The sequence below is a fragment of the Chiloscyllium punctatum genome, chromosome 8, assembly GCF_047496795.1.
Source record: "Chiloscyllium punctatum isolate Juve2018m chromosome 8, sChiPun1.3, whole genome shotgun sequence".
NCBI classification, from domain to species: Eukaryota; Metazoa; Chordata; class Chondrichthyes; order Orectolobiformes; family Hemiscylliidae; genus Chiloscyllium; species Chiloscyllium punctatum.
This window is the reverse complement of record NC_092746.1, coordinates 107,838,129-107,864,617: the sequence shown is the minus strand read 5'-3', so window position 1 is coordinate 107,864,617 and position 26,489 is coordinate 107,838,129. Positions and strand designations below refer to the sequence as shown.

General features: G+C 46.2%; 1 protein-coding gene across 2 annotated transcripts; it reads right to left on the bottom strand.

Moving 5' to 3' along the window:
- Positions 1–5,011: 5,011 nt before the first annotated feature.
- On the bottom strand, positions 5,012–24,688 carry shha (sonic hedgehog signaling molecule a). 2 transcript variants are annotated; one of them, XM_072576221.1, is made up of 3 exons: positions 23,969–24,688; positions 16,944–17,205; positions 5,012–7,261 (listed from the first exon to the last, which is right to left on the bottom strand). In XM_072576221.1, exons 1-3 carry the CDS (start codon positions 24,269–24,271, stop codon positions 6,558–6,560), a joined length of 1,269 nt encoding a protein of 422 aa, XP_072432322.1. In that variant the 5' UTR covers positions 24,272–24,688; the 3' UTR covers positions 5,012–6,557. The 2 variants fall into 2 exon arrangements, with proteins under 2 accessions (XP_072432322.1, XP_072432323.1); XM_072576222.1 differs by lacking the exon at positions 23,969–24,688 and adding an exon at positions 17,774–18,058.
- Positions 24,689–26,489: the final 1,801 nt, after the last annotated feature.

The window sequence follows — 26,489 nt, the reverse complement described above, 5'->3', positions numbered from 1 at the left end:
CTTGTAAAATTTTCAGGAGTCAATAGGATCACCTTTTTCAATGAAAGTCTGTCTCCCTCCCACATCCAGTTGTGGTAGCTTGCACAGTCAATCAATCTTTTCTCAACTGCCCCTGCAGACCCTCAGCCATCAGTCTGTGTTAGTCATTGAATTGTAGGGAAACCTGTAACCTGATCTCAAAATCAGCTTCATTTGTCATCTTCCCCATGTCATCATGGAGCACTTTAACATTGTCACCAATACAGATATGTTATTAGTTATTTTTGATCCAACTTCACTTCACCTCAGAAGTAAACAGACAGCTATGATACAATTGTTTGCAACCTGATACCAACACCTGTTTTGGGGGACTTTGGGAGACAAAGTTTCTACACATGCTTGTCACTGTTTCCAAATATAATGGCTTGCATCTTCTTCTGAAACAATGCAGTCCTGCCTTTGATCTCTAACAGTCAAACCACCCAGGCTCACTGTCAGGCAGATGGTATAACAGGTGACATGACCATTTCCCTTTATCCTAAATTTAAAGCTTCAGTCCAAGCTATGATACACTTAGAAATCTCATAATTCCAACACTTCTTCAATATCAACAATTATATTAATGCCAAAGATGTTGCTATTATTTTGAGAAGGTGAAATTATGGAAATTGGCAAAATTCAAACAACATGATAAACAGTACAACCCCACTCTTCAGAATGGTGTTAAACTGTTTTGAAACCAAACTTTTAGTGTGGAACTTTGAACGAACTCCCACACAAAGTTGATGGAGATTCCCTCCACAGGCTGTCTGAATCTATTTGTGCCAGTTTATCAAGGAGGCACTGAAAAATGGTTTCATTTTCTCAGACCCAACTCTATAATTGATGGATCAGTGCATTCTGAAATGAAAATGAGTTCCAGAGTATTAGGCAAGGCAGATAAACCTTTGTGGGTCAGACAGCATCCACAGATTAGCTTGCTCTCTCTCTCTCTCTCTCCATGGATGCTGTCTGACCTGCTGTGATCTCCAGCATTTGTTCTCATCAGTACAGATTTTAGCATCTGCAGTAATTTGTTCCAGGGTAAACCTTTGTATTTAAGTGAATACAAAGAGGACCTTGTTCTTCATAGTGCAAAAAAAAGATACTTGAATCCAGTTTGAATCCAACCTCAGCTCACGGTAGATTGAGATAAAATCTTAAGAAAGTGCACCAATTCTTCTCTCAAGTGAGTTACAAAGGACATAGTAGAATCAGAATATTGAAAACAATCTCCACTTCTGAAAATGTAGGCCATAAGACATCAGGAGTAAGCCATTCCATCCATCAAGTATGCTCTGCCATTCAGTGAAATCATGGCTGATCTGATCATCCTAACTGTTTCTTGAACAAACACAGAGAATAACAGAGAAATGGAACACGTCTTGCAGTATCTGTGCAGAGAGAAACAGAGTTACCATTTAGTGTCTGGTTTGACACTTCTTCAGACTGCAATTCTAGAGAAGAGTCTTATCAGACTTTGTCAGATCTATTCAATTCCTCCAGTATCCTCTGTGTTTGTTTCAGATTTTCAGCATCCATAATATTTTACCTTTACTTAGCTTTCTTGTTCCCGCCTTTTCCCTATAACCCTTGACTCCCTTACTGATTTAAACTCATCAATCTCAGCATTTAATATATACTTAATGACCCAACCTCTGCAGCCCTCTGTGGTAAAGAATCCCAAAGAATTAATACTCTCTGAGAAAAGAAATTCCCCCATCTCTTATGTGGATGACCCCATATCCTGATCATATGCCATCTGTTCCTAGACTCTCCCAAAAGGAGAAACAGCCACTTTACATCTGTACTGTCAAAACCATTAAAAATCTCATCTGTATCAATAAGGCCATTTCTCATTCTTCTCAACTCCAATGAGTACAGGGCTAATTTACTCAACCTTTCCTTATAAGACAACTTCTCCATAAATTGAATCAATCTAGTGAACCTTCTCTGGACAGTCTCCAACTTCCTGGATAAACTTGCTTTGATGTTTTAGTTTTGCACACTTCTATTGACGAGGTCAATTCTCGGAATGGCGGGACTATCTTACGCTGAAAGATTGGAGCGACTGGGCTTGTATACACTTGAGTTTAGAAGGCTGAGAGGGGATCTGATTGAGACATACAAGATTATTAAAGGATTGGACACTCTGGAGGCAGGAAGCATGTTTCCGCTGAAGGGTGAGTCCTGAACCAGAGGACACAGTTTAAAAATAAGGAGTAGGCCACTTAGAACAGAGTTGAGGAGAAACTTCTTCACCCAGAAAGTGGTGGGTGAATGGAATGCTCTGTCCCAGAAGGCTGTGGAGGCCAAGTCTCTGGATACTTTCAAGAAAGAATTGGATAGAGCTCTTAAGGATAGTGGAATCAAGGGTTATGGGGTAAGGCAGGAACAGGATACTGATTGAGGATGATCAGCCATGATCATAATGAATGGCGGTGCTGGCTTGAAGAGCAGAATGGCCTACTCCTGCACCTATTGTATATTGTCTATTGCAATGTCTTACACTCACTATGCAGTATCCTCAACTGAGTTTCTACCTAGAAATTAGAATTGAGTTTAGAGGGGCCAATATTGCACAGACTTGTCATCCCAAAGCAATCTCTTGCTTCTTGTTTTTGGAAAGAGTTGCGGCTTCCATTTATGAATCTATGCCTTCTTTAATAAAATTCATAATTTGAAACTGTTATATTTAACTTGCAAGTCTATCTTCAAGATTTCTGTCTCCATAATTAACAGTGAGAGTCTTTCTGGCTGCCTTTGCATTTAGTAGACCAGTTCAACTTTCAACGTGTAAACGTTACGAAGCCCAGTTCAGTTAAGAATGTATGTGATGTGAGTGCTTTGCAACACAGAGTTGTTATACTCGAAGTAGTTAGTGCATCGCTGGGACTTCTTTTGTATACTTTTTTTTTAACATTCATGAGAGATAAGAGCACAGTCCAGCCCATGCTGTTCCAGAAAATGTGGACTCTAACAGTTATTTCTTCACACGGGGAATGTATCACGAGCCTGTGATCTTTACATGAGTCAGGAAGACACTTAAGTATTGAAGGGATCACTGATCTGGAATGTTTTGCCTGAAGGATGCTGGAAGCATTCAACAGTAATTCTCAAAAAGGAATTCTAAAGCTTCTTGAAAAGGAGAAATTTTCAGAGCTATAGGGAAAGGACAAGGGAGTGGGACTGGATGGCTCTTTCAAAGAGACCACATAGGCATGATGGTCTTCTTTGGTGCTTTAGATGCTATGATTCTCTGAGTTCAGCTGTCCAAGTACCTCTGCTACAGACATTAGCGCTGATAAGACTGTTCAGTGTGTAAGTGTTTGTGGAAGTGACTATTGTATAAGTGTTACTGGATCATAATCTAGTGGGTGCAGAATGCTATTCAAGGGGCATCGGTTCAAATCCCACACAGCCATTGGCTGAGTTTAGATTCAATTAATAAAGGGTGTTCTTGAAAAAACTAGGCTCTGTAATGGTGTTCATGAGGCTATCATTGATTGTTTTAAACCATAAGAAATAGCCTATTAAGCCCTTCAAGGTAAAAGTGAAGACAGCAGATGCTGGAGGTCAGAGTCAAGATTAGAGTGGTGCTGGAAAAGCACAGCAGGTCAGGCAGCATCTTAGGAGCAGGAAAATCGATGTTTCGGGCATAAGCCCTTCAGCAGGAAACCTGATGAAAGTTTTTTGCCCGAAACATCAATTTTCCTGCTCCTTGGATGCTGCCTGACCTGCTGTGCTTTTCCAGTACCACTCTGATCTTGACCATTCAGGCCCTCAAGCCTGCTCTACCAATCAATTGGATCTCGGTGGATCTGACATTTTAAACATTTACTTTCCTGCATTTTCTTTGGAATCCTTGATTCCTCTACTGATTAAACATTTAGCTACCTCACCCTTAAATTTACCAAATGGCTCTGCCCCACAGCTCTCTGTGGTAAGGAGTTCCAAAGACTCACAACCTTTGGAGAGAAGAAATTCCTCCTCATCTCAGGCTTAAATTGGCATCCCTTAACTCTGAGACCATCCTGTCTGGTTCTACACTCTCCCATGAGGGGAAGTATCCTCTCAGCATTTACCCTGTCAAGCCCCATCCAATATGTTTCCTCTCATTCCTCTAAACTCCAGTCAGTAGAATCTCAACCTGTTTAGCTATGCTGGTAAGACAATCCCTCTCTTCTAAAGATTTTCTATGAATTGGCTCCAATGAAATGATATTTTAAATACAGAAAATAACGGGACCAAAACTGCTCACAGTACCCCAGCTATGATCACACCAGCACTTTGTACAATTGCGGTAAGACTTCCCCAATCTTGTACACCAACCACTTGAAATAAGCACCAACATTCCATTAGCCTTCCTAATGCCTGCTGCAGCTGTGTGCTAGCTTTGTGAGTTTTGTGTACAAGTGCCCTCCCCCAATTCCCTTTCTGTTGCAGGTTGATGCAGTTTTTCTCAATGTAACTAATATCCTTGGTTTGTTCTCTACATTTTTGTACATTATACCCCATTTGCGAATATGTTTGCCCACTTACTGAACATACCAATATCTCTTTGTAAACTTATTATCCCTCTGGCAACTTGCTCTTGTCCTGAAGGTCCATCTGGTTGACAGAGGGTTGGAAACCTACATTTCTTGGAGCAGGGGAATCGACATTTCGGGCTCCTGATGAAGGGCTTATGCCTGAAATGTCGATTTTCCTGCTCCTCCGATGCTGCCTGACCTACTGTGCTTTTCCAGCACCACTCTCTGGACTCTGATCTCCAGCATCTGCAGTCCTCACTTTCTCCTAGTTGATTTTAACCTACATTTCTAACCGAGTGTAACTTTCATGGGAGAATCACTGCAATGTGCATACTTGAATAGTGCAAGTCACTCAGCTCAGGGACAGTTCGGAGCAGGACTACCTGTCCGCTCCAGTGATACCCGTGAAAGAGCAAGGGGGTTGGGGCTGGGGGAATGTTACTGGCGTTACACCAACGTAGTTTAGGATTCTCACCCATAAATCTTTATTACATTTCTCAGCCATCAATCCACGTGTGTGTCCAAGAAAGGAAACGCAGTTAAAATACGTTAGAAAAATATTTTTTGCAGTTAATAAATGTAAACAATACTCTTTTCTCCAATGCAGTACAGTTACATTAGGTTTCAGAGAAATTTTATTTTAAAAACATGTTCAAAAACAAAAGCAGCACTGAGGAAAAAAAATGTTTGTTGTTCGCAAGTGGCAATTCTGCCACGTCCAATATTTTCGTTCATTACCTTTTTCGTTAATAGTCTCAGAATGATTGAACTAAATTGTCCGACTGTTGTAGTACAAACAATCATTCTGTCTTCAGAATATGGCAGCCTTACAGTGAGTGACACAAACACATAAATATCTCTTCTAACTTTGCAAAATATTTTAAGGTATCTGTACACAAAGTCATTCGCCTTCTCTTAATCAAAAGTTCAGTGTACTTGAAATGCTGTATATTTTAATAATATTCAAAGAGAGCATTTTGGCACCTTTCTATATTATAAAACTACTGTATTAAACTATTACAAAATATGCAAATAATACGGTTTAGTAAATTTACAACTGTTTTTGTCGAATTTTAATTCGTATGCAAAAAAAACTTTGTACAAACTACTATTTTCATTAGAATGCTAATATTCTTTCTCAAGTTTCCTCGCTTTTAAAAAATAATTTCTTCCCATAGAATTCGGTCCCAGATGTAAGTGATAAAGGCGCCGCTGTGTGAGAATGGACAATTGTCTTTTTTTTTGTCTGACGCCCAACCATTGGTCGCGACGCATCTGGGTTTACAAAATAGCATGTTCAACAATAAACAAAAAAAAAGTAACTGGGATGGTCAAAACGTTATATTTTTTGCACCTAGTTTTTAAATTAAAATAATATATTCTCGTATTTTACACTATTTCAAACAACGAATTGTGATTCAGTTAAGTAATGATCTCTCCAAAATCTAATTTACAATTCTGTGTATAAAAATATAATTTATGGACCCCCCAACGTAGCGTAACTTTGTCCAGAAGGAAGAGAAAACGAGAACAAGGCAATGTGAGAGCGGAACACAAGGTTAGATGCGTCGATAGTCCGAAGGGAACTCGTTGCTGACGGTACTGAAATGTTTCACGATATCTGACTTTTGTAGAAAAATATATTCTGCGTTCCTTGATCGACCACACAAAATTATTTTCTTCCTGCTGGGGTCAAAGAGAGTTCACCTGGGAATAAATTATCAAAGGAGTTTCTTTTTAAGGCCCTCGAAGTTCCACATTTGTTTTGGATAAACAAAAAAAAAGCAGAAACAAACAGATAGTAAGAGAAAATGCAAATACAAATGAAATAAATATTCCCCCAAATCCCCAATAACAGCAAAACAACTGGGGTCTCAAGCTGAAATTCTACTGGATTTCTGTGTGTGTGGGTGTTGGTGTGGGTGGATGGGTGGGTGTGTGGGTGGGAGGGTGGTTCATTGTAAAAGTTTCTTCTTGGGAGAGATTCCCCTTCGCTGTAGAAAGACTTCAGCTGGAGTCCAATGCCATCCCCTGTGGGTGAATAGATGCCTGGTCCAAAACCCATCTGCCTATTTGGTACAGGGCGCTGGAGTACCAGTGAATGCCGCTTTCTTGGCCAGTAATGTTGGCTGTGAATGAGTCACTGAGTGAAAATAAGGACTTGGCCGCGTAACTCATTCTAACCGGCAAGAACGCCCAGTGGGCCAGTGCATGATCCTCTATCACGGCATAGCAAGAGGCCAGAACCTGATTGACCACCAGGGTGCCCTGCACAGTCAGTGGGGCGTAAGCCCCTTCCCTCTCCTCCAAATAAACCTTCTCGACGGTGGCGGCCCGCACTCGCTGGCCGTCTCCGTCCGGCACGTATACCAGATGGCCCGGCTTCACGCTGCTAGCGAAGGTGGCCCGGAACCGGGGCTGGCCCGGGCTCCGCCGCCGATGCTGCTGCCCGGCGAACAGCAAGTGAGCCGCTGTGAGGGATAACCTCGTCTGGGGCTCCCGCGTCTCGATCACGTAGAACACCTTGTTGGCCTCCCGGGCTGTGTCCAGGAACATGATGAAGTCGGTGTAAAGGAGCCTGCCCTCACGGTCCGCCGCCAGCACCCGGTCTCCCGCTCTCAGGTCCTTCACCGCTTTGGTGGAACCATTCTCCAGGCTCACTCGGGCTGAGGCTGGGAAGCAGCCTCCAGACTTGGCAGCCACCGAGTTTTCTGTTTGAGAACAAAGGGGAGAGGAAACGCTATTGAGAATCATGTGGGGAAACCGTGTTAACGGAGTCACAGAGCGAACAGTCACAGACAGCACAGAATACATTAGACATCATGGCTACACTGGGATGACCACTCTCTGGCATAATCCCCTTCCCCTCCTGGCCCCTTCCCCACACCCAACACCCCAGCAGCCAATCCAATCCCTCACATTTACAAAGCTCGATGAGACAGCACTGAAACAGACCCTGCGGTCCAACTTGTCCGTGCCGACCAGATATCCTAAATTTGTCGGCACTTGGCCCATATTCCTCCAAACCCTTCCTATTCAAGTCCCCATCCACATGCCTTTCAATTGCTGTTATAGTACCAGTGCCTTGATAACTCCACTCGATGCCAATCTGCCTTGGCACAGCGCCCAATAACACCCCAGGCTAAGAAAGGCGGCCGAGAAACTTCTCAGACACTGCCAGACCTGCTGAGTTTCTCCAGCATTCTTAGTTTGTTTCAGATTTCCAGCATCCCCTGTTTAACTTAACCTTTTATTTCTGAACAACCTGTTTGACGGGGGTGTGGGGGGGGGGGGGGGGGGTGCGCACTGCCAGTAACATTGCACCACAACAGAGCCTCTTATTCCGCTGTCAGGAACGCCTTTCGGACCCCATGAAATGTTTTGTGCCCGCCCGACCGCTCAATCTTAACGGCAAAATAGCGCCAAACATGGAGGTTTTGAAGGAGTTGAGCTCTGGCTTCCCCCGGCGTATTAACTGCCTGGGCCCGGGAGATGGCAGTATAGCTTCGATCCACACACTCCCCTTTCATAAAGACATGAGGAGTTTAACAGGGGCAATGCGACCTTAAATCGAGTCTAACGTTATTCCAGGCGTGCCCGACCGCTCTCTGACCCAGACTAAGGGTTGAGTCGGGCCAAATTGCAGTTTCTCGGTGCGGTGGAATTCCTATAATTCTGTGAACACAGCTTTATAGGGATAACCTTTGTTCAATCCCTCCATGTCAGGAATCAAGGTCGTGAAGCTTTGCTGAACTGCCTCCAATGAAATGAACATATTTATTTAAATAAGCGGACCAAAAGTTCTTATGGTATTCTAGATGTACTCTCTGTGAGTGTTTGGACCTCCTTGTGGCAGAGGGCTGTGGGGACAGAGTCCTTGTGTGTATTTAACGCTAACATTTATTATCGACTAACATTATTGATCAGTAGGTAAATTAAGAATTACGGAATCTTGGGTCGTATTATGGGCTTAATTGGGAATTGGGGGTGCTGAGTTTTTGAAAACTGTAGATGGATCCTGTCAGTGCTGGGCCCAGCCTCCATACTCAGGGCTGCTGCTAGTTAAGTCTGTTCATTTCAAATGACGGGCTCACGGATTTAAAGCTCACATTGAATCGATTCCCTAGCACGACACCAGTTGTCTCTGGATACTCGCGAAGACTACAATTATTGAACTCTAAGACTCTTTCCTGATGCATTAAATGCCAGAAATACCCAGAAAGTCAGGCAACAGCGTTGTGGGGAGAAATAGAACTGTGCCCGATTGTAACGCTATGTTTTTTTTTGAATGGGTTAAAATCGGGCACAAATGGTTAGCATTTCCGATAAATATGTCGTTCTGAGAATTCATCGAAAGTTTGCTCTGGTGTTCCTCTCTGCACCGGTGCTGTCAGATCCGCTGAGCATTATCATCATTTTCTGTTCATTTCAGATCCCCAGCATCCGCAGTATTTTGCTTGCGAGGTTGATCTTTAATGCCTGTTGGCTGCTTATCCTTGTATTTATAGCAATAAAGAGCACGGTATGTTGAAGAAACTGGCTGGAAGGGGGCTCCAGGGTCCTACAAACTGACTGAAGACAGACAGACAGAGAGAGAGCGACTAGGAACCATGGACATAAACGACTAATTCCTGGGGAGCTTATTATTCCAGTTGCTAACAGCACGTGACCTTCGCTCAGAAACGAATTCCCACAGATTAATCACACCAGTGTACAACAATGAACCGAAAGACAACTGCAATTAATGTATTCCTCTGCATCATACTGACAGTGTGGTTTTAGAATGGGAACAGCTGGCGGATCGCTTTAAACTCCGTTCAATTGTTGCTCACGAGTTTCAAAAAAACAAATCCGCTTCCCAGGTGAAACCTCCTCCGTTCGAGCATTCGGCACGTGGTATGGAATCGTTCCTGCATTTCGAGAGGATAAGCCAAATAGGTTGTCTCCCTCAACCCTCCAAGTCCAGGGTTCCTTGGGGCTGGATACCCTGCAGTCATTTTAAAACAAGGAGATGAAGTTGTACCCAACACTCCAGGCAGACCTTCAGTGTTAATCCAACATTGCTTTGATTCAATCACACGTCCGCTGCGTTGTGTGTTTTTTTTAAAATCTGTTCTCTCATGGTTTGTAGATGTGGGTATCACTGGCTAGGCCAGCATTGGATGTCCATCTTCATGGCTATCCCACCTTGCTGTGGACCTTGGGGTCGCATGGACCGGGAAAGACGGCGGGTTTCCTTCTCTGAAGGGCATTGGTTAACCGGGTGGGTTTTAAACGAGGATCACTGGGCCCTATTAGCATTTTAATCCAGATCTTTAATGAATTCAAATTTCACCATTTACCCTTGGTCCCAGAGTATTAGCTTGGGGTTCTGGTTTAGCAGCCCACCGCCAAATGCATTACAGCCTCCCCTCCTTAAAGGGGACACGAAAGGGAGAATTACGACCTGCTCACCCAGATCCTATATCTCATGCTCGCCTTGATCTTTCAAGCAGGTGCTCTGTAACACCTGAACCTGAGAAGGAGGCCAATCAGCCCCTCAAGTCTGTTCGTCTATTCAATGAGCTCAGAACCTGCCTGAATTACATTGGCCTGCATTGGCTCCATCACTAGTTCCGAACCAGTAGCCCCACGTGCTGAGAAAATGTCTACCCTATCAATCATTTGGGCGGAATGAGACCAACGCTTACGTTTGCACATTAGAGGCAATACAAACCGTGTCTGTATAGAATTTAATTATCGAAGCCCTGCTATCATTCCAACGAATCTGCGTTTTACCGCTTGGAAGGCCAAAACATCCATCCTGAAATTGATCCCCAAAATTTAACAAACTCCGAGATTATTGAGTGAGAGACTCTGAGGGCAGTAACAGTCCTTCCGCTCCCTGACTCCTTTGAAACCAACTCCGTTCGATAACCAAACGGGTACTTTCGCTTCGTAAGTCATTGTAAACATTCATTTCTGAGCACGCGGTCTCATCCATTCACTGAATACATTGTGAACTGTGTGACGGGGTAGTGTGGTAAAACCTACAGATTCGGGGGAAGCCTGAGGAAAGGGGAATATGGCACGGGTAATGAGGTGTTGGGCCAGCCACGGCGAGGTCAGACAGGGGCAGGGTTCACTAAACAAGCCATTCGAGTATACCATTTTTACTTGGTCTGTACTTATAACAGCAAGCTCTCATTTTCAGCAGGCGGTTATGAATCACAATTCAAGACCAACCTGGCATGCAAAGGCATTAGGTTCCTACTCAAGCAAAATACCGTGGAAGCTGGAAATCCCAGTTGAAATAAAAATGAAACAGACACTGGAAATACTCAGCAACTCAGGCAGCGTCTGTGGAGTGAGGCAGGTGTTGGCGTTTGGCCCTGGTTAAAGGGAGGGAAGTCAGCCTCTGTCTGGACTCAATGCCAATTAGCGGGTACATGCAACACTGCATTTCAAAACCAATAAAAGCGTGGCGTTAAGAATGGTGCTTGTGTTTTTGATCCTACATATTGTATCGCTGTGCTGTTTATTAATATAGGAAGATAAGATAGGAAGATAAATACATTGCTATCTATGTATGTTCGCTAGTGATTAGATAAATAAATGATAGGTAGATTGATGGACAGACAGATAATTAGATAGATGCATTGAGATAGTTGGGTGTAGGTAGGTAAATATATAGAGATAGATAGATGTGGATAGGTAGATTGATGTAGATAGGTAGATGGGTAGAAAGACAGAAAGATAGATATAGATGGAAAGATAGGTGGAGATAGGTCGATAGATATACTGTAGATGGGTAGATAAATAGATAGAAACATAGATAGTTATAGATGGGTAGATAGATTGATAAAGTCATAGAGTCATAGAGATGTACAGCATGATCCAACTCGTCCATGACCAGATATCCTCGATAAATCTAGTCCCATTTGCCAGCATTTGGCCCCATATCCCTCTAAACTCTTCCTGTTCATATACCCATCCAGATGCCTTTTAAACTCTGTCATTGTACCAGCTTCTACCACTTCCTTCGGCAGCTTGTTCAGATAGACAGACAGTCGGATGATATAGTTATTTCCATCAAATACGTGCTAAGAAAATGGATCGAAAGAAATGAACAAATCGGTTGCAGAATGGCTTGGAGATATTTTCAGTTTCTGTGATGCATGTACTGATTAAACCACAACGAAAGGTGAGAAGAGTTGCCTTTCTTCATTGCTTGGGGCATCAACTTATCTACCCCATCTATTCCTCCCCCTGTCTGTCCTTTATCCCGAAGAAAATCTGGGTTGAATCTTCAGAAAGCGGTCTGTTATTGGACGGGTGCCAGTTGGAAAAGGAGCCTGTCAATTCACCTCATTTCAACGTGAGGGTTTTCTAAGTAAACCACTTAAAAGCAACTCTTACGATGTTGCATATGAATGTCGCATATTTTAGGCAGATATTCAAGGACGCGGCGGAGTGAGATATAGAGGAGGTTGCGAAATGTCTGAGAAAGTTGGGCCGCTAATAGCGAGAAGGGAGATGGATCGTTTGCTTGGCCAGGAACCAAGGTCCAACGCTGGCACTGAAGAAAACAAAGTCCCTTCTGTTTTTGGGGAAAACATTGAATAATGGAGGAGAGAGAGAAAACCCCCCTAGCAAATAACATTTTATGGATTTGTTAACGAGTTTGTCACCTCTGTTACTGATTTGCAAGACTTGTCACAGATTATACGCAGGCTAAGAGAAAATAAAAGTTGATTGTCTTCTGGTAGGAAGTGTGTGCAGAAATAAGGGCTAGGGATGGGTTAGTGTTGGGGGAGCGAGCAGCACTCAGTATCGGAGGCAGGCAGATTGGAAGTGCTGGCGAGTATGTGTGTGTATGTGTTTGTTGCGGGTGACAACTCCAGTGCCCGAAATTTATCTCAAAAGCTGCTCTGTGAAGTGATGATTTGGAGATGCCGGTGTTGGACTGGGGTGTACAAAGTTAAAAATCACACAACACCAGGTTATAGTCCAACAGGTTTAATTGGAAGCACACTAGCTTTCGGAGCGACGCTTCCAATTAAACCTGTTGGACTATAACCTGGTGTTGTGTGATTTTTAACTCCTATGGAGTGAGTGTGGGAGTGGAGATGGGGTGGGTGACAGAGGGGTGAGTCTGGGTCCATTGCGGTCTAATTAAAATCCGCTAAAGGGGCCGTATTGTCAATCTGATTCAGCTAATGGAGGAGATACTCCTGGAGAGAGAGAAAAGGGAGAGGACGTCTCCACTTTCTTTCCCAGCTCTTGGGCTGTTTGCTCAGGTGCACAAGCCCCTGTTGTGTTAATTCACACACACACACTACACGCCAGAGTGCAGGCTCTTGCGAAAGAGAGAGAGGGAGAGAAAACAGCCCTGTTATTTGCACAACAGAAACAGCACTGTTCCGATTTGCCTGGCCACTCGAGATGTGTATTTGAATTTTAAATAACCAAGATTGCTCTTAGATGCAACCCATCATCAATGTCCCCTTCTCTCATTCGGCCCGTCTGACAATGGTTCAGGGGCTTGAGCCAATTCATCTTTGCATTCCTATCCCCGGGATCATACTTTTAGCAAATACAGATGTAGAGAGCGAATCTTCCTGGCCGGAATGTTTTTTTTCTCTCTCTCTCCTTCTCTCCCCAGCAGACAGCATCTAATCTGCTCATCTGATTCCCCGTCATGAAATAGTGGCGGAACAAACGGATGGGAGATTGAGCTCAGAGTCTTTTCCAATAGCCCGCTTGGTTTCCGTCACACGCCCCACATGACACAGACTGAAATGAGCCGGTGTGTTTAGAATTTTAAGTTATAGATTTGACACTCTCCTATTTAAAGTGAGGCCCGGGATTACAGTCGCTTTTAGATGAATCTTCACGGAATTCTTATCTGTAATTCAAGATCTCCTTTGCTGCCGCCTGCCCTTGGCCCGGTAAATCCTTGATTAAGACAGTGTGTGGCGTTGCAAGTACGATGAATGAGCGGCTGCAGCTTTATCGGTTTGTGTGTGTGTGTGTGTGTGTGTGTGTGTGTCAATGTCTGTATGTATGTGTGTGTCAGTGTGTGTGTGTGTGTGTCTGTGTGTGTGTGTCTGTGTGTGTATGTGTCAGTGTCTGTGTATGTGTGTAGTGTGTCAGTGTCTGTATGTGTGTGTGTCAGTGTGTGTCAGTGTCTGTATGGTGTATGTCAGTGACTGTGTGTGTGTGTCTGTGTGTCTGTGTGTGTCAATGTCTGTGTGTGTCAGTGTGTGTGTGTATGTGTGTGTTAGTGTCTGTATGTGTATGTCAGTGTCTGTGTGTGTGTCTCTGTGTGTATGTGTGTATCAGTGTGTGTCTGTGTCAGTATGTGTGTGTCTGTGTGTATCTGTATGTGTCTCTCTGTGTGTCTGTGTCTCTCTGTGTGTGTCAGTGTCTGTGTGTGTATCTGTGTCTGTGTCTTTATGTGTATGTCTGTGTGTCTGTGTGTGTATCTCTGTGTGTGTGTCTGTATGTGTATGTCTGTGTGTGTCTGTGTGTGTGTCAGTGTCTGTATGTGTGTGTCTGTGTCTGTTTGTGTATCTGTGTGTGTCTGTGTGTTTGTCTGTGTCTGTATGTGTGTATGTCTGTGTATGTATCTGTATGTGTGTCTGTATGTGTGTGTCTGTGTCTCTGTGTGTGTCTGTCTGTATGTGTGTATCAGTGTCTGTGTGTGTCTGTGTGTGTGTCTGTGTTTGTATGTGTGTGTCTCTGTGTGTGTGTCTGTATGTGTGTCAGTGTCTGCCTGTGTGTCTGTATGTGTGTGTCAGTGTCTGTGTGTGTATCTCTGTGTGTGTGTCTGTCTGTGTGTCAGTGTCTGTATGTGTGTGTCAGTGTCTGTATGTGTGTGTATCTGTATGTGTGTGTGTGTCAGTGTCTGTATGTGTGTGTCAGTGTCTGTGAGTGTGTCTGTGTATGTGTCTGTGTGTGTCTGTATGTGTGTGTCAGTGACTTTGTGTGTGTCAGTGTCTGTGTGTGTGTCTGTGTGTCTGTATGTGTGTGTGTCTGTGTGTGTATGTGTGCGTCAGTGTCTGTGTGTATCTATGTGTGTCAGTGTCTCTATGTGTGTGTGTATCTGTATGTGTGTGTCAGTGTCTGTGTGTGTGTCTGTGTGTCTGTATGTGTGTGTCTCTGTGTGTATGTGTGCGTCAGTGTCTGTGTGTATCTATGTGTGTCAGTGTCTCTATGTGTGTGTGTATCTGTCTGTGTGTGTCTGTGTGTCTGTGTGTGTGTCTGTGTCTGTATGTGTGTATCTGTGTGTGTCAGTGTCTATATGTGTGTGTCAGTGTCTGTGTGTGTATCTGTGTGTGTGTATCTGTGTGTTTGTATGTGTGTGTCAGTGTCTGTGTGCATATCTCTGTGTGTTTGTGTCTGTGTGTGTGTCTGTATGTGTGTGTGTATCTGCATGTGTGTGTCAGTGTCTGTGTGTGTATCTGTGTGTGTATGTGTGTCTGTGTGTGTGTCTGTGTCTGTATGTGTGTGTCTGTGTGTGTGTGTCAGTGTCTGTGTGTGTATCTCTGTATGTGTGTGTGTATCTCTGTGTGTGTCAGTGTCTGTGTGTGTATCTCTGTATGTGTGTGTGTATCTCTGTGTGTGTCTGTGTCTGTGTGTGTGTATCTCTGTGTGTGTCTGTGTCTGTATGTGTCTGTGTGTGTCTGTATGTGTGTGTCAGTGTGCGTGTCTGTGTCTGTGTGTGTGCGTATTCCTAAAATAATATCACAAAGTGCAAGATTGCACGGACTCACAGAGCTGGAACACCATACGGCGCTTAAAACACAGACGGAAGTCTATCTCACTCTCTCTCTCTCTCTCTCTCTCTATGCAACAACTTTCAATCCGAATGGATGCTCTCGTTAACTAAAGGAAGGTTCATGGACTGTTCATCTCAGACGGTGCTGTCTACCGAAAGGGTGCCCTTTGTAGTCGCGTGTGAGAAATAGACAGGCAGACAGTATGAAGAGATCGGTAAATAGACGCAGCCAGGTTGGAGCTGGGGACCTTTTTTGTTCAACTGGACTCAAACAAGTCAACCAAACGGAGAACAAATGAGCTGCAAAGCCATGAAGCAATATGGAGGGATTCAGCAAAGTCTATATAGAAAGTCTGTCTCAGTTTTCGCCCTAACATTCAATTTAAAAAATCCATTACTCACGATGATTCATTTCCTTGGGTATTATGTTTGTACCTAAAGTAGGTTATCAATGGGGTCACATCCAGATAGCTCAAACTCACCGCGCATTTGGCGCCTCAGGTTATAAATTGTGACAAAATTGTGCTGGGGTTTCTTAGAAAAATCGGGAAGTACCACACCTTGAGGGTGGAGGTAGGATGGTGCTTATGTTCAGATTTTGGTTTCAAGCTGCTGTTCATGTTTTGAAGGGCTCTTGGAACTCTGTTTATAAAGTTTGCCGCGTTTTGCTCACAGGGATTTTATTCCAAAGCTGTGTGCGAGCGGACACTTCGTTCGAAAGGCTGGTGCAGTCTTTCGATGCTGTAGAGATCTGGTTAACCAGAGACGGCTTTCAGTCCTGGAATATTAACCAGTCACTACGGAGTGCAGATGTGGCTGTTAACAGCGAACTGTTAGGCCCAACATGACACCCCTGATAAACTCGGTGTGGATACACACTGTGCTTTTAGCAGTCAGTCAGCTCCCCACTACTTCACTACTCCGTTAACCAGTGACCAACCGGGCTTGGCTCGTTGGTAAACATTGGGGACGTTTATTTACTCACGTAGGTCGGGATTTGCCATTCATTCTCCACCCCCCCTCCCCCCCCACCAACTCTCGCCAATTCCACATCCCCAGGGTCCAGCGCTATAACAGGAAGACTGTTCCTAACTGGACTCAGAAGCGGGGAGCTGGGTAAAGTCCAACATCATCCACAAACTATGCCCACACTCTGGCGGTGGACGTGTAACTCGACCGGACGCCCCTCTGAAACAGTCCGCGCTTTTCCACCCCCGGAGACAGTCGGAGGCTATTCGGGGGCACTCCTTATTCGTTTTGGTTCGGAGACCTGGAGATTAATCAAAACTGAACAAATAAAACGGTTGGATTATGAACCCGGGCCAGCGATTATCGCCTCTTTAAGAGAGCATCCTCATTTATTGCATCCTTCCTATCACTCTCCATGAATTAATGACCCGCGTTATTTATTGTCACGTCAGTGGGATTCCTCTGTAATGCTTCAGCGCCCCCCATCCCTGCAGGGAGTGCCAGGAAGCGATGGCTGGCGCCTGGGGTGCCTTGAGATTAAAAAGTGTGCAAATGCAGGTATGAAATATGGCCGTGTTCATCAGGAGCAGTCTAGCGGAGGGGAGTGAGGTGGGGAATGGGGAAAAAAAAAGGCGGGCACTCTCTTTCCAGCGCTACCTCACCTGCTTTGACTGAACAGTGAATGTGGGCCTTGGATTCGTAGTAGACCCAGTCGAAGCCCGCCTCCACCGCCAGCCTGGCCAACATGCCGTACTTGCTCCTGTCACGGTCCGAAGTGGTAATGTCCACGGCCCGGCCCTCGTAATGCAGCGACTCCTCCGAGTGATGGCCGTCCTCATCCCAGCCCTCTGTCACCCTGAGCTTCACCCCGGGCCATTGGTTCATCACTGAGATCGCCAGGGAATTCAATTTGTCTTTACATCTCTTCCGAGGGCGTCAGGGAAAGGGACACAGAGAGACAGAGAGAAAGGCAAAGTCATTAAGCAGACCCGGAAAATGTTATTGTGTTTCAGTTATGGCACAGAATGAAATAGTTAATTGCGGGAGCATTCGATATTTATTTCAGCATTAACCAAATGACAACATAGAAACAAGAGGAGGTGTCCACCACTCGGTCCTTCCAATCCTTTTCCTGCTTTCCCCTTTATACCCGTTGATCGCTTTAACCGGACTGTCAATACAGAAGACTAGGCTAAAATTCTGAAGGACATTGGTTCAATCGCCCTGTCCAACATACACACACCAAACACACACACTTGCACACACACATATACACACCACATACATACACCACACACAACACGCACGTATACACACACAACACGCACATCACACACAACACACACATACACCACACATACACACACATCACGCACACGTATACACACATACCCATACACATTTGAATTCAATAACAAATTAAAATTGACCCTTTATAAGACACGTCCGCACAGAGACTAAAGAGCCGACATGTTCTTAGGGAAAAGCATACCGGAATGTCCATCCTCAGAGTGCTCTTCAGGAGGAGGCCTAGAGCCCCGTTCAATACCCTACTCAAATCCCTGGGCTCGTCCTCAGAGTCGGCGCTTTCCTCAACTCCTCTTAGCTCGATCACTCGAAAAGCGTGAAGCAAGCGAGAGCCAGAGTTCTCCGACCACCAGGAACTCTGAAGAGCCCTTCCGAATGCTGATCTCCGGCTCAGGCTCAACCATCCTGAAGGGACTACGTGAAGATAGGGGCAGCGAGGAGTCCTCTTCAGGGTCCCCAGCTCAATGGATTCTGGAGCATGTGGATTCCTCCCCCCCCCCCCCCACCCCCCCCCCCCCCCCCCCCCCACCACCACCACTACCTCCCAAACCCCACACACATGCACATCGATATCTTTCACCCGAATTCTAGGCTAAATCTACACTGATATCGTACAGACAGAGAGAAGGAAGTGGGAAGAGAGGAGGATGCAGCCCTATAATTCCTGGCTCTAATCTCGGCGTGGATTCGGTGCCGGGATGCTTGGCCATAGATGGCCCCAGACCAATGTATAAAACCAATCCGGGCCCACAAAGGCCCCTTTCAGAGCACAGAATCGGTGTGCGAGTGTGTGTGTGTGTGTGTGTGTACTGGAACGGGAGTGGTTGCGGGGGTAGGGGTAATGAAATGAAGAGAGAGCTAGTTAATGTGTATATAGAGAGGGTGAGGGCTGAAGATCTTGCCGCCTGGCTCCCTCGGACTTGGCCGACACACTGCACGGAAGACGCATCACTACCAGCACTGGCTAAGGACAGGCAAGATAATGCAGCGAGCATTTCTGCCTGGGCATCATTGCTTATCATTCTTCTCCCATTAGGATCCGGGGCAAAAAGAACAAAACAAAAAACACAATGGTGAACGGACATCGACAAGTCAATGGGGATAGTAAGGACTGCAGATGCCGGGTCCCGACCCGACACATCTACTTCCCTCCTTCTCCGATACTGCCTGACCTGCTGTGCCCTTCCAGCTACACACTTTATCACCAAATCAACGCCTGTCTCGGTTTAGCTGTGAACAGTTGGAAGGAGGGATGGGATTGAGACAGATATTTCACGAGAATAGTGTCAGAGAGAAAGAGCGTCCTCAAATGCCCCCTTCTCTGAGGGCAATTTCTGCTCATGTTCACACACAATGCCGACCCCTTCCCCCAAACACACACAGACACACACACACATACACACAGACACACATAGACACACACATACACAGACACACTCATAGACACACACACAGACACTCATAGACACAGACACACACATACACACAGACACAGACACACATACACAGACACACAGACACAGACACACATTGATAGACACACAGACACACACATACACACACTCATAGACACATACACATACACACAAACACAAAAACGCATACACACAGACACACATACACACAGACACACTCAGACACACATACACACACACATACACACATACACAGACACACATACACACAGACACAGACACACATACACACAGACACAGACACACACACAGACACGCATTGATAGACACACAGACACACACACAGACATATACTCATAGACACACAGACACATACACACAAACACATACACACATACACACAGACACACTCATAGACACACATACACACAGACACAGACACACACAGACACACTCATAGACACACATACACACACACAGACACACACACGCGCACACTTACACACGCAGATGCACTTGCATCCACACACAGACACATACACAGACACACATAGTCTCTCACACACATATACGGAGCATATTCCACCCAGCAGCCAGTCAGATCCCACTCCGTATTCTCTTTATTTGCCTCTTCTGCAAGTTGCCCTTTGCACATAGTTCGAGCTGCACCGAGAGCTCACTCTAACCGTTACACCGACTCAGTGACGGACACAGATCTGCCGCAGACTGGGAACCGGGCAGGGAATGTCGGGTCAAGGAGAGGCCGCTTATAGCGACTCCTGTTAGAAGTTTAAACCTGTGCAGAAGCAGCAGATCCGGGGAGTTGGTAATCTCGGGCTTTGACCCAGAGACAGGCTCGGTGGAAGGTGGCAGCACCTGCTCTAGTTGACGGTCCTCCTGGGCCGGGGACGGCAGGCGGGTTCTGAGCAGCGAGCAGCCCAGCGCACAGTGCTGGCCCGGCGGATGCTCCGGACAGCAAAGCCGCTGTTTGAGCAGCGAGAGCATGTGTGTACACCCAAACTCACTGACATCGAGAAATGAGACAGGGAGAGAGAGAGAGAGACGGAGAGAGAGAGAGAGAGATCAAATTATTCTGCAGCTACCTGCCGACACAAACAGCTCGGCGCCGTTGTCAAATGTAGGAACTACGGAGGGGAGTACGGACTCAGTTGGAACAGCCCTCACCCCCGAACAAACCAATCCCAAACTCCCCAGGGCAAGAATCAAATTGGGGGCAGTTAGACAGAAGCATGTGGGTTCACCTGAAGCCCGCCATCATATAAACACCACCCTCCATCCCTCATATAAACAGAACCCTCCATCCCTCATCCACACCCCACCCTCCATCCCTCATCCACACCCCACCCTCTATCCCTCATCCACACCCCACCCTCCATCCCTCATATAAACAGAACCCTCCATCCTCATCCACACCCCACCCTCTATCCCTCAACCATACACCACCCTCCATCCCTTAACCATACACTACCCTCCATCCCTCATCCACACCCCACCCTCCATCCCTCATCCACACCCCACCCTCCATCCCTCATCTACACCCCACTCTCCATCCCTCATCCACACCCCACCCTCTATCCCTCATCCACACCCCACCCTCCATCCCTCAACCATACACCATCCTGCATTCCTCATCCACACCTCACCCTCCATCCCACATCCACACCCCACCCTCCATCCCACATCCACACCCCACCCTCCATCCCTCATCCACACCCCACCCTCCATCACCTACCCACACCCCACCCTCCATCACCTACCCATACCCCACCCTCCATCCCTCATCCACATCCCACCCTCCATCCCTCATCCACACCCCACCCTCCATCCCTCATCTACACCCCACCCTCCATCACCCACCCACACCCCACCCTCTATCCCTCAACCATACACCACTCTCCATTCCTCATCCACACCCCACCCTCCATCCCTCATCCACACCCCACCCTCCATCACCCACCCACACCCCACCCTCCATCACCCACCCACACCCCACCCTCCATCCCTCATCCACATCCCACCCTCCATCCCTCATCCACATCCCACCCTCCATCCCTCAACCATACACCATCCTGCATTCCTCATCCACACCTCACCCTCCATCCCTCAACCATACATCACTCTCCATTCCTCATCCACACCCCACCCTCCATCCCTCATCCACACCCCACCCTCCATCACCCACCCACGCGCCACCCTCTATCCCTCGACCACAGCCCACCCTCTATCCCTCATCCCTACAACACCTTCTATCATTCAATCCTCTCACACACCTTCCATCCCTCATTCACCTCCTTACATCCGCTCTTTGTTCCCCTCCCTCACCCCCGAGACTCTGACCGCAGTCCCACCTCATACAGCCACATATACCGCGCGGCCCTCTGCCTCAGACTTTTCCAGTACAAGCAGTATTCCCGTGTTTGGGCTGGCGGCTCTCACACCGGGGAAGGACTGGGTTAGGGTCGGTTGGGCGGAGAGGCGTTGCGGGGAGGGGGGGGGGGGGCGTGGAGCGGGGGGAGGGGGCGAAGGGGAGCTGCTGCGGTGTCTATGAGAGCTGAACTTGACCTTCAAGCGAGATAAAATCTGACGGTGGGGTAACTCCCAAGCAGGACACGTGTGTGTGTGTGTGCGCGCGCGAGAGAGTGTGTATGTATGTGTGTGCGTGTAAGTGACTGTGTGTGCGTGTAAGTGTGCATGTGTGTGTAGTGTGTGTGTGAGAGAGAGGGTGTGTGTGTGAGCATGTAAGTGTGTGTGAGACAGTGTGTGAATGTGTGTGTGAAAGAGTGTATGTGTATGTGTGTGTGCGTGTGAGCGTGTGTTTGTAAGTGTGCATGTGTGTGTAGTGTGTGCATGTGTGAGAGCGTGTATGTGTGTGTGTATATGTGTGAGTGTGTATGTGTGTGTTGGTATGTGTGAGTGTGTGTGTGTTTGTGTGTATGTATGTGAGTGTATGTGTGTGTATGTGTGTGGGTGTGAGTGTATGTATGTGTGTATGTGTGTGTGAATGTGTGAGTGTGTATGTGTGTATGTGTGTGTTGGTATGTGTGAGTGTGTGTGTGTTTGTGTGTGTATGTATGTGTGAGTGTATGTGTGTATGTGTGTGCATGTATGTGTGAGTGTATGTGTGTGTATGTGTGTATGTATGTGTGAGTGTGTGTGTGTGTTTGTGTGTGTGTATGTATGTGTGTGTGTATGTATGTGTGTATGTGTGTATGTATGTGTGAGTGTGTGTGTGTGTGTGTGTATGTATGTGTGAGTGTATGTGTGTGTGTATGTATGTGTGTATGTGTGTATGTATGTGTGTATGTATGTGTGAGTGTATGTGTGTGTGAGTGTATGTGTGTGTGTTGCTGCCGGCTTCAGAGTGGCAGACAGCGACAGAAGGTCATAAGTTCAAACGCTGGCAGCTAATGCAGGATCCGTGTCGAGATGCAGTCTATTCCCAGGACATACCGTCCCTGCTCTGTTCACTCGCCTCGGCAGCCTCACAGAGACTGCACCGGGGGGAATTCAAACCACAGCCAGCGATTTCTGATCCAAGCTTGCGAAGAAGGGCCATTTTATTGCGCATTCCTCCCCTCCCACCCAAAAACCTCGTTTGCCGACCTCCCAAGCCCCCTCCGAACCCCTCTTCCCGGAATCCCGACCCGCGGAACAGAATGCGATGAGTTGCTATGACTCCTGGTTATAGAGAGAGAGAGAGAGAGACGAAGATGAAACTGTAATCAGTACGAGATCGATAATGGAAGAGGAAGTGGAGCTGAAAATTCGAGCCGTGCTTGTGAGTGTGTGTGTGTTTGAGAGAGAAAGAGAGGGGGGAAGAGTTTGAGACGGCTGTCGGGGCACTGAGCAAGGGCAGTCAGAGACTGCCGTGAATCCCGGCAAAGGATGAGAACAGACTCCTCAAAAAGCAGCAGGGCAAGGGTGTGGTGTGGTGCTGGGGAGCTCGGTTGTAGCACAGGAGTGTTCCACGCGTTTGCTTGTAAACATTAAACCACTCCAATCGCTTAAAAGGGTAATATCAGTGCGTGTGCATACACCCCCACGCCTTGACTTCATCCCTCGATTTGTTGACACACCGTGTGCAGATTAAATAGACGGGAGAGATTTAGACGCTCAGGGGGACGTTAACATCCCGCTAACGAATGTCGGTGGGGCCCACCACCAGCGCCTTACCCTGATCCCAGACAGAGGAACTCGCTCTGACTCCGCCATTATCTTGAATCATGCTTTTTTTTTAAAAAAAAGAAAATATATAAATTGCCTCAATTGCCGGCTAGCCCGTTGCCTTTTTAAGTGCGAATCAGAGCAAGGCGCGCACACCCGAACACTCTCACTCGCCCTTCTTAAAGGGAATATCAATACATTCGGCAGACACAACAGCGCAGGATGAAATGTTGATGTGCACCGCCAGGTCAATACACAGCCAAGGAGAAGGAGCGAAGGATGGATCGATTCCCCCCCTCTCTCTCTCTGCTATATTTAGAAAAGGCAGCCTCATTAAGTCAGATCTGCGAGATTCAGGAGCTATTTTATTTGGAGAGACACGGCAAGATATATATATATATATATATATGGGAGAGAGAGACACACACACACACACAGAAAGAGAGAGAGAGAATAAAAATGTCAAAAGGACGGTCCGGCTGTGGGCTCTCGTGCTCTCTGATGGATCAAAGTCCAGTGGCTCAAACAAGTGCAAACACATTCACAAACCCAGTTTCAAGATGCGTTGCTTGCCAACAGAATGATAATTAAAAAAAGCTCAAAAAAACCCACAAACCCGGGAATCTATAAAGTTTCCTCCAATATCCTACCGCCGCCCCCACGGGCAGTCTCGGCATTCCGTGGGACATACCCCTCCAAGCAATTTACCCCGTAAAAAAGAGGGAAATGAGGGGTGGAAAGAGGGAGAAAGGCAGGAATTTGCCCCCCCCCTTACCTACCTGTGTCATCAGCCTGTCAGCCCCCGTGTTCTCTTCGTCTTTAAAAATAATGTCCGGATTGTAATTGGGTGTCAATTCCTTGAACCTCTCCGAGTTCCGGGTTATCTTGCCTTCGTATCTGCCACTTGCTCCCAGTGTCTTCTCGGCCACGTTGGGGATGTACTGCTTGTAACCGAGTGGGGTCAGCTTTCGGGGGTGTCTCCTCCGCCCGTAGCCCCGGCCTGGCCCACAAGCATTCACGGGCGAGACAAGGGAACAGCAAATCAATCCCACGAACACAATTCGCGTCAACATCATGTCCATAGAATCCAATCACTCGGGGTTCCTATTTCTCGCACTGTTGTGTGTGTCTTCCTTTCTCGTCTTCGATTCCGCACAACACAGGTGCTGAAATGGCCCTTCGATAACGGTTACACATCGACAGCTCTTTTCACTGCGGTTTTCTCTTGAGGATGCATGTGTGTGCGTGGAAGGGAGGGGGGGGGGAGGAAATAAAAAAAAAATAAAGGACTAAATGCTGTTTAAAGGATACGAGAGCTGGAGACGCTTCAGAGAGACTGGCTGTACAGCAATGTAATATAGCTTCAGAAGGCACAACGGTGGGATCTGATTGGCCCAGCCGGCAGCTACAAGCTTCTGATGTCTCACCAAAACCAACAATTTCCGAAAATTCACCTGAGGTCTGGCGTATCAGGAGCGGGAGGAGGACTGCTTCTCGTTATGAAAACATCAATTACAACTTGTTTTCATTGCCACGTCTGCCCCCGCACTGCAAATGCAAATCGATTCGCCGCCTTTTGAGCGTGAAGTCCCCGGACTTGACACACGGGAACGGCGGAGCGAGCCGCTGATCGAAGTGCTGGAAATTGTCCCCCCCCTCAACCCCCCACCACCCCCACCCCATTTGGAGAGACGATCTTGTTAACAGCTGCCGTCTGGCGCTAATGTATCTCGTAGCGAAAGAGATTTTTTTTGTTGTTGTTCAGAGAAATTCCGCCACACGCGAATGTAACAAATGTGCAAATCTGTAAATAAGATGGCAACAAGCAAAGTTGTCATTTCTTCCACTACCCTGTTGATATTTCAGACAAACTGAATTTCCCATTGAAATCAGAACTTTGTCCTTATTTTTCTGTAAAGCTAAATGAATAGCAGCTAAGACCAAAATTTATTCATTTTCCCCTCAAACCGCACAATCTGTCCTTTTGACATCCCTTTGCCCTAAAGAGTTCACGGATATTATCTTCTGTGAGAAAGTTGACCGTTAGTCAAAGCTGGCACGTTTTTTTTAAATTCAGTGACTGTAACATGTTGGTCCTCTGAACAAACACTTCTAATAGTCTCTTGGACAGTATTCTCCGATCCGGATCTTTATTGTAAAACAATACCAAGACATGAAATGCATTACTTAATGTCCCGTCACAAAACCTATACTAGGAATTACTAACTTAAAACGAGTCGACTGCCTGCGTACTGAAGGGTACGGAGTGAAAAGTTGCTTCATTTATCCCGTACCCCTTCTGTGCCGTCCAATTCGACTTTTTATAGGTGACCACAAGGGACTGGGGCATTCGGGATGGGGCGAATAGGGCAGAATGACATTTGCGAAAGCAGTTTGCTAGGAATTGTGCAGCAGGCGAAAGGATAATTTAAAATTCATTACTATCTCACGCAACGTAGCAACAACAAAATATGTTTTTTTAAAAAAATCCCACCCCAAGTATATGAAAACGTTACATTCGAAAATGAGGGTGTCCCAGGGTTTGTGTGTTCTTGGCAGTGTAGCTTGTTAAGGTGAAGTGAGGACAACATTGTGACTGACCAGCATTGAACCTATTCAATGGGATCTTTTAGTACATCTCATCACGATAATATTTCAGCCGAAGATTCGAGCATTCCTCCTTACACAAGTGACTTAAACAATGCAACAACGTTTACTTACAGCGAAGTTTATTAAAACAGAAATAAAAACTTTCAAGGTTTTGCGTCCTTTCCAATAGCGCACACTGTATGGTACAAAGGAATTGCATGGCAGATGCAGTGAACACAAATTAATCCAGATGATTCAGATGCCACAACTGAAAAACGTGGTTTCCTTTTAAATGTACCGTTCCCAGACACAGTTAAAATATTTAGGATAAGCGTGGTTGACTGAAGTTGCTTTGCTAAATGTTGGTGGCACCCACTCTCAAGTTTATAATCGAAGCGATGATTCGAGGGATGATTGCAAGAGATGTGCCGCATTTGATTTATTTCACCCATTTATTTATATTAATGTATTTAAAATTACACGGAACACAAATTCAGAAAGAGCCAGACCAACACAGGAGCTCATTTCAAATAAATCTACACCACGCCTCAGGGATAATTTGTCTAAGATCCTCGAAGCAGTTTTGTCCCTTCGGTCCCTAAACTGGCCTCCTTTGTATGGAACTGTAACCTCCTTCCTTCTTAGCGCCTCACAACCCCACCACCACCATCCCACCTCCCCCCCCCCCCCCAACCACCACCACCGCCTAAC

Excerpts from the sequence above, each read along its gene's own strand:
- shha (XM_072576221.1), bottom strand. The coding sequence starts at position 24,271 with ATGGACATGATGTTGACGCGAATTGTGTTCGTGGGATTGATTTGCTGT. Across the intron at positions 17,206-23,968 it reads CTGACAGGCTGATGACACAG|AGATGTAAAGACAAATTGAA; the intron begins GTAGGTAAGGGG and ends CGCCCTCGGAAG. Across the intron at positions 7,262-16,943 it reads TCACTGTTCAGTCAAAGCAG|AAAACTCGGTGGCTGCCAAG; the intron begins GTGAGGTAGCGC and ends GTTCTCAAACAG.